General features: G+C 50.6%; 1 protein-coding gene across 1 annotated transcript in view; it reads right to left on the reverse strand.

Annotated features, from left to right (window-relative positions):
* The window catches only part of LOC144138115 (polycystin-1-like), a 113762-nt gene that overhangs the window by 83667 nt on the left and 14997 nt on the right, over positions 1–15098 (reverse strand). The window contains exons 6-13 of the mRNA XM_077670222.1: positions 14194–14413; positions 13125–13355; positions 11082–11291; positions 8117–8296; positions 6406–6629; positions 5564–5711; positions 4656–4750; positions 3442–3573 (exon numbers count right to left, since the gene is read on the reverse strand). Coding sequence (XP_077526348.1) covers positions 3442–3573; positions 4656–4750; positions 5564–5711; positions 6406–6629; positions 8117–8296; positions 11082–11291; positions 13125–13355; positions 14194–14413 — 1440 coding nt within the window. The remainder of the gene's footprint in view (positions 1–3441; positions 3574–4655; positions 4751–5563; positions 5712–6405; positions 6630–8116; positions 8297–11081; positions 11292–13124; positions 13356–14193; positions 14414–15098) is intronic.

Consider the following 15098-nt stretch of genomic DNA (forward strand, 5'->3'; position numbering starts at 1 on the left):
ATAACGTCGTCTGAGGAGACGTTAGAAAAGACCGGAATGCTCTCAGCGCATCGTGCAAACCTTTGTGCTTCGCTTTTTGTTTTTTTGTCAAACCATAGCGGAAAATGCAAAAGTTGTCGTTCTCACAAGTACTTTCTTCTGACCATTTCACGCAGCACGTACTTTCTTCTGACCATTTCACGCAGCACGCGTTACTGAGTTTGGCTTTCTTGCTGCGAAAAGGCCGTGCAAGATAGCCGAACTTATAAAATTACACCATCTTCCCGTGGGGAACCCTGATGAGGATGCGAAACATCGTGGCGGTTCCGTGTGGTTCCATTGTGTTGCCGTTATGTTGAGTGATCCGGTTTTTACTAGCGCCAGAGGGAATTCCGCGTCCGCGTCCACACCGGTGGCAAAGGTGTGTTACGGTGAGTAGGCGGTGGTTCTCGAGGCGCCGAAGCTCGTCCATCATGTTCTTGTCGATGTTGTCTCTGTGGTAGTATTGGTAGTCTCCGTCAGCTTTGGTGAGGTAAAGGTTGTTGACATTGGTGCACTGGCTGAGAGGAATGTACACGCCCTCCTCTTCGCAGCTTTGTCTTCTCGTTCTTCTTCTTCTTCGGCGGTTCCCCTACGTGAAGATGACGACGGTGGTTGAACGCGAACCTATCTCGTGATGGATTCTTTGGTTGGCCAATGTCACGCGTCTCACGCGGCAGAGGAATGAGGCTCAAGTTGATTCAATCGATGGCAACACAATATATTTACAGAACAAAACCACTCAAACGAACGCAATCATAACAAACTCACAAGCATGTCATATAATACACAAAAATACAAGCACAACCTCATACTATCCCAAAAATCTAGTCAGATAGTCACTATAACCCATTAACTGTCTACTCCAAATCCAAACATTCTACCGCCGGTACCACAGTGCGATGCCGATGACGTGGCCCAGTGGGTCGGTTGGGTTACGCGTCACCGAACGTCGCCGAACGTCGCGATGGCCCGTGCTGGTGCGTCGTGGTCCGGAGCTGCCCGCTGTGCGATGACTCGGCTTCGCTGAGCAGCGCGGCTCAGCAGGAGGCCAGCAGAGCGAAGCTGCTGGTAATCGGTGGTCTTGAGCTGCCCGCTGCCAGACGGTGCGATGCCGCTGGTGCGTCGTGGGGCACGGCTCGACGGGTCGCCGGCGGTGCGATGCCGCCGGTCAGCAGGAGGCCAGCAGAGCGAAGCCGCTGTTGATCGGTGGTTCCTGGCAGCCCGCTGTGCGATGCCGCTGGTGCGTTGTGGGGTACGGCCCGAACTTGCCACCGTTCCTCCAAAGAACCCGTTCCACTCTGTCTACTCCAACTTTGTTATCTTCCTCTTCACCTCACATTCTATCGTGTGCGGCTCCCATTCGCTGAACCAGCTACCTCCTCCTCCTCTTCGATTACCCTGTGTTTCTTCTCGATTGGTCGCTTCAAAATCCTTCTCACCATCCCGTATGCTGGTTTTTCTTTCTCTTCATCTTTTTTTGGCAACATCTTCTTCTGGGGCCAATCCCTCTTCGGGTATGGACTCTTCTTACCACATGACAGCCAATCCCTAGGGGCATCCTGCCACAATCAGCATCAGAGGCGCTGCGGACGGGGCTGGTTGAGCTGCAAGGCGCGTGGAGCTTCCCGCCACAGCTTTCCCACGGGAAATTCAGCATCCCCCTCTAAAGTTTTCAGTTCGTCGTTTCCGTTGACGTTCATCTTCGCGTGCCTTCGTTGTATCAGTAGCTTCTTGACGTAGTTTGAATGAGTCAAGGACATAAGGCACGTTCGTAGCACTTGCTCCTGTCCCGGATTTGTAGCGTAGTTGTAAGAGCACCGCGTACCTCCCATTGCGGCCAGAGAGTCGTGGGATCGAAACCGGGCACCGCTAACTATTTCTTTTTTTTATAGTGTAGTTGTGGGTGTAAGGAGGAGAGTTGCGCATGCGCAGTGAGCGTGTGGACGGCGCCGCCTTCAACGACCGAGGACCAGGCGAGCCTAAGAAATGCTCCGCATTTAAAAAACCCCATAAATGCACGCACGAACAGGGCCAAAAAATTACCTTCCACGTTTGTATCATCCATAGAAGACAGAACTATAGTATTCGCATTTAAGTTGTTTTCTAATATAATCCCCTTATTTTTCCGAGCGCTTGTCCTCGAGTTTTCTAAGCATGCATTTACCAACATAGAAATTTATATATAAAAGAGATTTATATTCCGCGTGAATATGTGTGGGGTTGCAACTTGCATATTTTTTTAAGAGCGTTAATTATTTTGCCACAGGGCATAAATAGGCGGGTATCAGTTGATGACGAAAGGTGATTAGATGAACATGTGTTCACGTTTGTCGGCGTCGAGCCAACAACAGGGGGCTCACAACGGCCCATACCAGAACACCAAATGGGGAACGGCTCAACAGTAAGCAGTGCATGCTAGAACGGGAAGCCGCAACTCAATCAAGGAACTTCCGATTTTGAATATCCGACGTCTTCAAGAAACTGCGCAAAAATAGATAGATGCTGGTCGAAGACAGACAATTTTTTTGCGAAACACTTCACGCAGAAAAGGAAAGTGACTGCATAAAACGTAAAAATTGAGCGTACCCGTGTGTTTTCTACTGTTTTTATTATGCAGTATAGTCTAAGGAATATTTTTCCTATACGAGGCACCTTGGAGCATACAAGAGGTAACTATCTTGTAAAATTCGTTACTTGTCCACATTAAAAGTTTTTTACCCCCCCCCCCTCACCCCCACCACCTCAACTCTGTAAACATATTTATCGTTCACAATGAGCATTTCTTGTTTAGAACCATGAAAGGTACATGCAGTGAACCCTTGTAACAAAATCACTTCATAAGAATTCTCGCTTTATTGAAAGTTTTTTTTTGTGTGTGATATCAACTGCAGTGCAGAGGGAGCAAATAATCTCTGCTTTTAACAAAATGCCGCTTGCAACGAAGTCAGCCACCTGTTCCAAGGACTTCGTTACATGTATCGAGGTTTTAATGCATTACCATATGCCCGATGTCGACTAAAGCGCCACGCCATTCTTGGTCATGCGGCTGCGCCCCGGCACGTAGCATAGCTCGCCTACTATACTCGGCAACAAGCTAACAACGGAAAATAGCTCACGTACGGTATCACTCCGCCTAACCGACGGACCCGGATGGGAACTGGCGCGCTCGTTTTGAAAGGACATTGCTATGAATGCGTTATATCGTCTGCCTTTTCTCGCGTAGTTTGTTTGTCATCGCTGCAGTAGTTTATAAGCATATTAAGCCCAAAAAATCACGGAAACAGCTCGTGCCATGTTCAAAATATTCCCAGTAACGCACTACTTGCGCCGCGCGGAGTAACATCCGGCTGCGGGGATGAGGCACAGCGGCAATTTCCGTTGCCCAGTATAGCGCGCACATGCGCAGAGCGGCGTTCTCACCTTTGGCGTGGTCTCGTTCATGTAGACGTCCAATCCCTGTATGGGCTGCATGCTGCGGAAGCTGGTGACGAAAGGGTCCGTCCTCTGCTGCACGTGGTTCCAGGCGTACACGAACACGTCGTGCTGTCCGGGCTTTGCGGTGCGGACACGAAAGGACGACGACAAATCAGGACACGAGTCAACACATAGCCAATACGAGCCAAAACGAGCAACACAGGAGCTCGGTGAGTTTCAAGTGCATTAAGGAAGATAGCCCCTTTCGATACGTCAAGCCAGAGTCGTATTTCAGCAGTACATCGTGTCGATATGGCGAAGAAGCTCTGCAAATTGGAGCCATAGCGCGACCTTTAATCCTAAGAGTAAGGATTGAGGGCCAATAGGGAGGGTTAAAATGCCTTCTCGCCAATCGAAAGTTTGCTTTCAGGATGAACAAAAATAATATGGTCGCATTTGGGCAACCTAGGAAAATACTTGGGCACGCTGTTTTGTTCAACCAGATGACGTGTCTCGGCGCTCTGGTTCTCGTCAGCATTTGGTGGCCACTCGGAACACACGTTTCCTCGGCGCCATATTGAAACAACGGCCTTTCACTTAGCCATGTAATCTGTAGACGCCTTTTTCGCGATTACGATTCGCTGAACTTATAATGCTCTCCGGCGAATAAAACTAGTCGTTTACCGCCTCTTTAGCTCTATAATACGTTGAAAGTTCTTCTGGAACATGTTTTGGACATTGTAAATAAACTCGCGCACTCGTAAAGTTGCGTGCCAAAATACATCTGAGCAGAATATTCCTTTACAGCGAACAGCGTAAAACTTACAATTACGCTGCGAAAGTAGCATCTTTATTTCGGCAGATATTTCGGATCCCCAGAGTCTTCCACCCCCCCCCCCCCCCCCCATTCCCATTGCGCATCGTAGTCAGCGAAGGCAGACATCCCTGACGTTGGTCAGCTTTTATCGCTTGCTTCCGATAACGCCCAGATGTCGTCTTTGTATCATCTGCTTTCCGTCCGAACAATCATCTCCTCCCTTTTTGCAGTTCTCTGCCGCTGTAGCGTCAAAACGGCTTTTAGTTAGGATGTGGATATTTCATTTAATCGTCAGTTGTGGGCTTGGATGTACATCTTGTCGTAGCTAGCGCGCTACAAAGGGAAGATTTCTGCTCACTGCGCGATCTTTTTGCCGAAAGCAGGGCATCTGGTCATCACTCACCTCGGGGAAGTTGAGCACGTATTTTAGCTGCTTTCCGGTACCATTGGCCAGAAGCTGTCCTTTGGCCGTCTCAATAATGAACATCTCCACGATCCCTGAAAGGGACGTACAAAGGGAAGGAAAGAACTTCGACGCCTGGCCAGAAGGCGGAGAGGCACTTTTGCATCTCCGGCATACGCAGCGCACAATTCAAATATTTACCCCTCCCCAGATCACCCGGAAATCGCCGTCAGAAACGTATGACTGGAGTGAGATAAGTATACCTTTCGTCCTTCAGTTTTCAAGTTTTCAAGCGCTTTAAGAAATTATTAGGAATTAACTTTTAAACAGCACCTTGGTTTCCCTGTCTAGCCCACGTCGGACTCCTCCTCCTCCTCCTCCTCCTCCTCCTCCTCCTCCTCCTCCTCCTCATCAGCATCACAATCATAATCATAATCATCATCACCATAGTTACAATCATCACCATCACGATCACCACCATCATCACTATCATCATCATCACTATAATCATCATCACTATCATCATCACACCATAAAATCGTCACAATCGTCATTATCGTCGCCATCATCATCATCATCATCAGTGTTGTCCCTAAGTCCACTGAAGGGTGAAGGCCCCTCCCTCTGATGTCCAATCTCCACTGTCCTGGCTACCTCAGCCTATTTTTTACCCCCGAATACCGTGACTTATTCCCTCCAGTGACTTATACCCGTGCCACACGTACATGAAAAATGACTTTAAGTGTTTAAGGCCTTAAGGTAATGAATGTAATTAATTAGGCGGGCCGTTCTACACGCGAAAACGCCAAGACATTAAATGTGTTAGGCATGATGGTGATCATGACCAAAAAGAGAAATTCACTCATATTTTCTCAGCTACGTTCCCGGGTTAACGCCAGTCCACGCACCCGTCTGGGTCTTGACAGTGAAGACGACCGGACGCGTGGTGGGGAAGATGTCGTTGGTGGAGCCCAGTCCCACTCTCAGCGGGGCGTCATCGGTCGGCTGGAATTGGACCTTGGCCACCAGACCCGTGGTGCGCGTGGCCGTCTCGACCTGCGGCGGACGCAGAGGAAGAATGGATGCCTTCGTGGAGCAGGCAGCACCGGGGAAGCATCACACAAGTTTCACCGGACCGATTCCTGTGCTCCCTGTGCCACCAAGATCGACCGACAATCACTCACTTGGTGTGGTCATGTAGGGTATTCGAAGGAATCCGAACAAGACACAAGGCCCCTGGCGTCCTCTGCACGATTGGTTACACCTAAAGAATGATGCCAACGTCGTACTTGCTTGGACGTGGTGCTTCGTGAAGGAGGCTCAGCTCGTCAATAGAAGACGAACTTTACCGACCCCTTACGCCTAACTCCTTCCTCCATCTTCACGACAGGCCGGAGGGTCATTCTTGCATAATAATACCATTCATTAAAATATTATTCAATTAATAATTCTAAGAACCCTTCTCCCTACGTGAATTCCCTTACTCCAAAACGCCCTCTCCTGCGTTATTTATTGCAGAAGGATGTACCGATGGGCTTGTTTGAACATTTTAGCTTCAGAAAACAGCGCAGAAGACCCGTAGCCTCTTAGTTCCGTCTTCTGCACTGTCTTTGAAGCTGTTTTTTGCGCCTCGGCTTAAGATCTGTTCCCCGTCAAAAGCACCCGCTATGAGGCAGCGCTGTCATCGATCGAGCGACACTGCTGAGCGAGTGCGCCGTACAGTGCGAGTGCTGCGGGTATATACACTCACCCTTGCGTTGAGCACGTAGTGGGAGATGAGGTTGGAGATGTTGATGGCGATGTTGTAGTGGCCCGGACGCAGGTAGATGTGGCTGAACTTCTGTGACACTTTCTCCGAGGACTCGCTGGGCACCTTCCACTTGGCCTTCTGCCGGTCCCCGTACGATATGCGAGCCACGGCGTCCGTGGGCAGTTTCTCCGTCTTCGGGTACGTCAGCGTGACGTAGATTGCCTCTGCGGTACATGGACACGCACAAACGGTGACGTCACAGGTATTTCCCCATTGCATCGTAACAGACGACGCCTCACAGACGCTACATCTCCCTCTCCAGTCGCGGCGGACCCGGGTGGACCCGCGAGTGCAGTGAAATTAAGCCGTAGGTGCAACACGGTGCTCTTGCCTTCGCTTGTTTTAAATGCGAAGCATCTCATGCTCGGGGCTATGTCCCTCCCTTCCTTGTTGTTATCCGCCGTCCGCACTCTACTGCGCATGCGCGTCTCTTCAGCCCTGTCAGTGTTTGGGCTGACGTCAGCGCAGTCCACTGTAAAAAGAAATACTTAGGCGGCGCCCGGTTTCGATCCGACGACTCTCTGGCCGCAACGGGAGGTACGTGGCGCTCTTCCCACTGCGCTACAAACCGAGACGGGAGCATGTGCTACGAACGCGCCTTACGTCCTTCACTCATTCAAACTACGTCAAGAAGCTACTGATACAACGGAGGCACGCGAAGCTGAACGTCAACGGAAACGACGATCTGAAAACTTTAGAGGAGGATGTTGCATTTCCCGCGGGAAAGCTGTGGCGGGAAGCGCCACGCACCTTGCAGCTCAACCAGAGAAGAGGACGAAGAGGGCGGGCAGCGGGGTAGGAGCGTGAGCACGCAATACAGAAGGATGAGAACCAGGAAGTGTTCGATCAGGTAACGCGGGTGTCGGTCTCTGCGCTGTCCCTACATTTCTCTACATTTGTCTACATTTCTCTGTCTCTACATGGGGGTTCACACTACGTTCCCATTCGTGCTCCGATAACTGAAACAACATAACGGCAACACAATGGAACCTACACGGAACCCCATGATGCTTCGTATCCTCCTCATGGTTCCCCACGGGAAGATGGTGTAATTTTTTATGTTTTGTCAAGATGGCTGCAGGAGGTGAAAGCTTTGTAACTGCATTTTTGCGTATTTATGCCCCATCCGCTCACTTTATGCTGTACTTTATCGTTTTTCTTTCAAGGTTTCCCGAACAAGATGGCACGGTCCAACTTTTGAGGGGAGCCCTTCGCTGCCGCAAGTTTCACTCCTTCACGAACGTGAAGTAAGAAGGGGTGACTTTTGTCTAGAAGGGAGGCCTGTTGCGAAATATGGAAGTTAGGGCCTAGGGTTAGAATAAAGCTTGTCAGAATACGCCCATAAGGGTACCACTCGCACGCTGGTAGAAATGGAGAACAGACTCTGAGATAATGAATAATCCGGGGATCTATATTTATAGATGCGTTTTTTTCTCGTTCACATGTCACCCAGTATAAAGAAAAAATAAAACACGTCTCTGAATATGTTCGCGGATGGCGAATTTCGAGGGAGAAACCGTGTTTAACGATTTGTATAAACGTTCTTGGGAATCGTATATGGTGACGCAATATGGGGCTATTTCTGACGACGGGAGACCCAACACACGACTAGCGAGCAAGTTTTTCTAAGTTTCTACATGTATGTGCGTACCTGGCAGGATGACGGGCGAGTTTGTGAACAATTCCCAGGCTTCGGTGACGGGTCTCTGGACCGACACGCTGCGACGGGCCACGAAGTTCCCGTGAAGGTTGGACGAGTTCACCTGAACCACGTAAGTGCCAGGTTCCTTGTAGATGTGCTTCTTGACGAAACGCTGGCCCGGCAATACGCCTGCATATCGATAGTAAAAAATCATCATCATCATCAGCAGCAGCAGCAGCAGCACCAGCAGCCTGTCTATGCCCACTACGGGGCAAAGGCCTCTCCCATAGATCTCCAATTATCCCGGTCAGGATCTGTGCAACTGCGACCAATTTATCCCTGCAAACTTCTTGATCTCATCTGCCAACCTAAATTTCTGCCGCCCCCTGCACACGGTTGCCTTCTCTAGGGATCCACTCTGTTACTCTTAATGACTAACGGTTATCTTTCTTTCGCATTACATGCCCTGCCCACGTCCATTTCTTCTTCTTTATTTCTACTAGTATGTCCTTAACACGCATTTGTTCCCTGACCCCCTCCGCTCTCTCCTTGTCCCTCAACGTTACAGCTATCGTCTTCCGTTCCATTGCTTGCTGAGTCGTCCTCAATTTTAGTTTGAATCCCGGTGTCCCGCAATTCCCACCGAATAAAAAAATCCGCGTGTTGAAGGAATTGCAGAAGGAGGCTTGGGGTGCGGCCTGGTCTCGGCGACGATTGCCGGTAACGCCCTCCCTCACCAAAGCAGGATTGGCCACCCTGGTGTAGTAATGGCCACAGCCTCCTATGACTTTGCCATGTAACCCGCGCCTCTCAGTCCCCAGCGGCTGCGAATCAACTGACCACTGCGGCGGTCAGACCTGTGGCGCAGCAGAGGGTGCTAAGAAAACATCCCCCTCGCGAGGGGCACGGTGAAATGCAGAACATTTTCGGGGGGCGCACGACGTTAAGTAGGTTGGGTTACGTTAATGTTGTTGCAGTTGTTGCTGTTGGTTGTTTTTAAAGCGTAGCGCTTCCAGGCTGGACACTTTGTGCGTGCAAGTGGTCTTCTATTTTTCCTTTTCTCTGGCATGGAGTGCGCGTGCTTGTAAAGGCGTTCTTCGCGCCGCTTTTGCGGCATTTTATCTGGTTCGAAAGAAATTGGCAGCGAGAGCGAACGCCGATAACCACCCCATCACGGCACGACCGCGCCACGACCACGTCACGACTACGTCACGATCACGCCACAAATGTTGTTGCTCCCGCGCCAAACTACGACGCATGCGCGCCCCACCTGTTGCTGAACGCGATCCGAGCACGCAGAGAACACGCGAGGAGCAGCGGAGAGCAGGCGAGGAGGAATGGGGGAGAGGGCGCACCTGGAACGGCTGTTGCGGACGCCGAGGCACGCCAACGCCGGGTGACATCGTGAGTTAGAGAAATGCTCTGCATTTAAAGTACGGTTGCACAAATATATCAACTTTCCTGCGCTCCTTTCACTCATCCGTGAACCGCTACCTGGGGACTATTCAGTTATGTCTGGTTTCTCCATAAATATGGCGGAAACTCTTTTCACAACTGCTTCACCACGACCAATCCGCAATACCGTTAACCTTCTTACCTATTGTCACCGCCGCACAGCAAAGGCGACAGCGTAAAATTGCAACTCGGCAAAAAATATTCAGGAAAGCTTGCACTCACGTGCAAGAGTTCAATGGCGAAGCTGCAGAGGTGAGCATTGCCGGACTTATATTTAAGTTAGAGTATCATTGTTTATTCGCATAGTTGTGGTCCTAGTGAGCGTCGCCATATGCATCGAAGAAGTCGTCGTCTTCTTCGCGGCGAGCACTGAAGGACACATCACCACGCATTTGTGCAATTTTGAAATGATTTATTTGCTTCTTCCGTCATCGCTTTGCACTGTGCTATTAGTAGTCATCGTCGTATACGCATCGATATCGTCGCGCTAAAGCCACTGCGCGTGCCGGGGACTCGGCGTTCGCCGCGAGGCACGCGCTCACGAGCGCTCCACATTTTCTTGGTATTTTTCCCACAACGGCGAACTTACGGCTTGTACGAGAGCTCCGCTGTTAAAAGTCGTTCACATTGATCTCTTTACAAAGACAGGGTAAAGCAAGCTCTATTGACATAAACTCGACCGTTGCGATTAGAGTGAACTAGAAACCTCCATTGCAGCAAAGTACACACCTGCTTTGACGAAAGCACGCAATAGCAATTATCCGCATTGCCAAACTATTACACTTGTACTGAAATGTATAATTAAAGCGTTCACGTTCAAAAATGAGGCCCCACCACTTTATCGGACTTGGATCCTCCAGGAAACGCTGACGACATACATTTTACACCGAAATATATGTTTTTTGACTGCGAAGTAGTATACCTCTAACCAGCCAAGTAAATTCTCGTGTCCGCGTCAGTAGAGAACTCACAGGCTACACTGGCTACACAAAGAAGCATCCCAGGCTACTACTGGCTACTGGCTACACAACTACCGCAGGGATCGAACCTGGGCCCGAATGGAGAGGCGGAGGGAGAGCCCGTCGGCTTGCCGACTAAGCTACACCCACAGGGGAAGACGGGGAGACAGACGGTGGTTTGTAATCAGCGTCTGAGGAGGAGGAGGAGGGTGCTTTTTGGAAGCGACACGTGAAGCAAGAGTGAGGGGGAGGCAGTGAGGGAGATGATGCCATAGCCGCACATGCCGCTTTCCTCCTCATCCTTCGAAAGACTTTCCTCTCCGTTTTATTTCTGCCGGCGCTGCTGCGTCCGGGACACTGCCCCGGCGAATCCCAGGTACTGTCTTGCAGAGTCTCTGATTTCGCTCTTTGTAAAACCACGTGTGTGACTTCAAATGACGCTGCATGGGTAATCGTAATGGGTGTCGTTAACAGCTTCGCACACCAACCATTTTCGCAGCGTGGATTGGAGCGAATTTTTCTTCGGTCACCCTAAGTATTGGCCAGCACAATGTCCTTACTTTTGACGACTTCCTTGGGGGTGTAGCCGTCCCCGAAGTTCCACAGCATGGTGACGTCACTGCCGCCGAACATGCGGGCAGTTATCTCCACTTCCGTTCCTGTCGGCACCTGGTTCCTGGACACGTCCAGGCGGAAGCTGGTCAACTTCTCCTGACTGCTCACGTCCGCCATCTTGCGGACGGTGGTGTCGTGGTGCTTGTTCTGCAGGCCTGCGAGTAGCAGATAAAGAAGTAGGGAGGACATGCTTCAGACAAGTACCGAGTTCGTGCTTTAGCTTCGCAACGTTCCTGCCATTATCTGTTATTGAAAGTCCACGGAACACAAACTGTGCCAGCAAGTACTATGACAACGCGCAGAAAATGTTCTCAAGTATCTGCTGCTCTTCGTACTTCGCTTAGTGAATAGTTTTTGTGCGTACTGGTATCAAAGAAAAGTGCTCCTGGTTTCACCTAACAGTAAGTGCTGCAAATTATGTTTGCCATAGGCGCTTTGAATAGTTCGTAAACTAGATTCTGAGTATCAAATGATTACCGTTATTATTGTTCACAGTATACGCATTTTAAATCGTGAGTCGAGTCGTCCGTGCCCACCCTAAAATTGTTCAAACACTTTCTAGATTGTAAAATTCCACTTTGAACTTATTGTGACAGTTAGTCAGGGTCGCAGCGAAGTTTTTCTTCTAGCCGGAGGTTGGGGTGTTACAAAGTAACGCCGAAACAAGCTGGGGAGTGCTGAACTACAGTGGCTCCATAGGCAGCAAATATACATCAGCATAGAGAGAGGCAGAGAGGGTGGAATAAAATACGAAGATGCGGCAACACCTCCTAATCATTTCACACACGTGCAAAAGAGACGCAAAAAGTCATGCACCTTTCCACCAAACGATGACGATGATTGAACGCGAAGCTTCCACGTGAGGGATTCCTTGGTTGTCGTCTGAGGGTGGACTTTGGAGTCGCGGGGGGTTTGAACTGACTCGTTTAGCTTTGACTTTGACTCGCAAGAAATTAGGAATTTTGATTGATCGCAGCGGCTTTGACTTTGACCCTTCGCCATTGGATTTCGCACAAAGAAAGCTTTGAGTTCAGCCATGGTCGTCGTTAGACGGAGAGGTGCATTATTTTTCTGTCTAGGTTTGCACGTCCATACACCCCTCTTCAAATCCAAACTGCCTCAACCGTGTCGAAATGGAGCAAAGGGATAGACAGGATAGACGTTGGTTTCATAACGCGAAGTACCCATGTTCGATTCCGACCACAGGAAGCGTGTTACTTTTCATCCACTTCACCCACGATCATCATCATCGTCAAAAAAAGTTGGCTTTTCTGCAGTGCATTTAGGGTTCACACGGACTCCATCAGTGGGAGGCATAAAGCTTCGCTTTAAAGTGACCTCACGTGGGAAAAAAATCCCTGAAGCACACAAAAGACCACCAAGCAGACGGATGGTGCGCACAGTGTCAACAAAAACTCCCAAGCATTTCCCCGAGGGTGAACATGGTTAAGTGCGAATGCACGGGGTGATGCTATGAGGGGGAGTAAAGTTAAAATCCGTTGGCATTCGCCCGTGAGCGCGCGCGAGCCGACCCACGGAGGTCTGGCAGTTTATCGCTGCATATATAGGGGGGTACGCCGCGCCGAGCGCGCCGAGCCAGGTGGCTGAGAGAGGAGGCGAGCGCAAGGGGAGAGGGACAGCGGCGCACGGCAGCTGCAGCCGAGCGAGGGGGAGAGGAGAGAGTGTGACTTCACGGTGGAGAGAGAGGCGCGCGGCAGCTGCTGGGGAGAGGAGGCGCGCTGTGACGTCATACCATGACGTCACGGCGCGAGGAGCGGTGCGGGGAGCGGCGCGCACCCGCGCAGCCACGGCGAAAAGGCGGAGCGAGCGCGGTCACGTGGTGAAGTGACGTCACCGCGCCGTTGCTACCGACGCTCCTCTCCGCTGCACGCCGTTGCTAGGAAGAGGAGGACTGCGGACGCCGCCGCCGCCGCCGGCGGTGGAAGGTTTGGGGTCGCTTATAAAGTGCATTCGCACTTAAAACTTACTGATTCTAAACTCGTAGGCGCCGGGTTCCACGTAGAGGTAGTCGTAGGTGAGGTTCACGGGCGACGAAAGCAGGGCCCCCAGAAGGAAGCGGCGGCCGACCGAGATGAGGTCCTCGGTTCGAACCGCTTGGCCCTTGAGCTGGTTGCGCTTGATGAGGTCCGAAGACTCACCGCTACGCGTGGTCCGGTAGGCCAGGCGGCCGCCTGATGTGGTGAAGCCCAGGATGTCGCCTGTCGAAAGAGATCGTCAGGTATAATGGCAGCAAGCCGTGAAGGTTCCGGAGTACAAGCTGGGACCACGGATACTTGTTTTCAATACGTATTAAATAAGTATGCTCCTGCGTGTTTCCTTGCAACGATGAAAAAACATTAGCTGTGGTTGAACGCGGTTAAGCCACGTTTGTCGAGTGATAGCTAAGGTTTTGTGCCGAGATTAGGCAGTGAATGCGCCCACAATTGCACCTCGACTCAAAACCCAGACGCTGTTTGACGCAGTTGCCGCTGTAGGCGTGAACGCGCAGTAAACCCTAATGCAGCCAGCGCCTCCATGTGTCGTTTTCTGGTGGCACGCGCCCTTCTGTTTACCGCGACCCTCCCCTTGGAACGAAGGAGCGGTTAGACGCTCTCACTCCAGAGTTACTCTGCTCTCACTCCTCAACCACACGAGGCGCTGGATTGACCTTTACTGAGCCTGAAGGTCAGATTGACGCTACGAAACATTGACAAAACGAGACGTTTTCTGGGCTTGTACCTGGAGTGATAGAGCTCTCATTATGGACTGCGCTGAATATTTACACAAGACGAATAAAATAAGCAAGCACGTTCGCAAGATGAGCGCTTGTTTTGGAATGTCCCCTGTTTATTTTATTTGTATTGTGTAGCCGTGAGGTCAGTACAACAGCAACGCTTACCAACTAGCCCATATCTAATCGTTGTTGAACTTCATTAGAGTTTTCGATGTAAAACGTTGCGAATGCAAAACCAGTGAAACCAGTAATGATGCTCTAGCGTAAAGTGATGTTACTAGAAAAAGAGCCATCACACCGCTTGAATAACCCGCGTGGCGTACCAGAGACGACGGGCACGGGGCTCGAGAGGCGTTGCACGAAGTATCCCTTGTTGACCATGATGGATATGGTCTCGACCATCTTGTAGATGGAGTACACGTCGTTCTGCGGGCACTTGTCGCTTCGCAGGCAGTTCGTCTCCTGCGAGCACAGCGACTCGCCCTCCTGGCAGCTCACGTTGTTGCCCTGGAATGTGCAGCCCTGGCACGTGGGACGCAGGAGCTGCGCGAAACAGATTGAGAATGAAGCTCATCTTGAACAGGATAAACAGCTGCATAAAATGCGACAGCTGCGCTTATCGAATGGACCGACTGGAACGTTATCAGCACAGTCTAACTGTAAATTTGCGGAGCCCCTGAAGAGGTCTGAAACTGGGCGCCTTCATGTCCCTCATTGGCCACTTGAGAGGGCACAGCCATCGCTCTTCCTGGTCTATTTCTTGCCCTTCCCTACACATCACTGCGGAACAGCGGAAGCAGAAGGAAATTGGAATAGACGCGATGCCGAACAACTAACGGTAATTGGTTTGCTTGAAATATCACCACATATTCGACGAGATGTAGCGTCGAGACTTCTTCCGCCGTCATTTTACGTAGATGCGAAAGTCAGCGCATTTCTACGGATAAACTGTACGCCATGTTCAGTGTATTGTTACAACTGTCGCAACTTTTCTAATCATCGACATCTCAGGTTCGGGCTGAGCAAATCACGCGGACAGCTCGTATACGTCTACGGCTCACAATATGCGAGTTCCGTCAGTATTTTAAAATGACGCAAGACTGAAAGAGAAGTTCGGGGACATTTAAGCACTCAGTAAGGATTCTGAATGCGCAAGCGGCGTTCAATTAAACGCCGTTTTGGTTGCGCCTCATGTTCTCGCAGGGCATCGTTCCCTTGCCGCTTGATA

This window comes from Haemaphysalis longicornis, unplaced genomic scaffold (assembly GCF_048455015.1).
Source record: "Haemaphysalis longicornis isolate Haplotype H1 unplaced genomic scaffold, Haemaphysalis longicornis Haplotype H1 scaffold_5, whole genome shotgun sequence".
In the NCBI taxonomy this organism is placed as follows: domain Eukaryota; kingdom Metazoa; phylum Arthropoda; class Arachnida; order Ixodida; family Ixodidae; genus Haemaphysalis; species Haemaphysalis longicornis.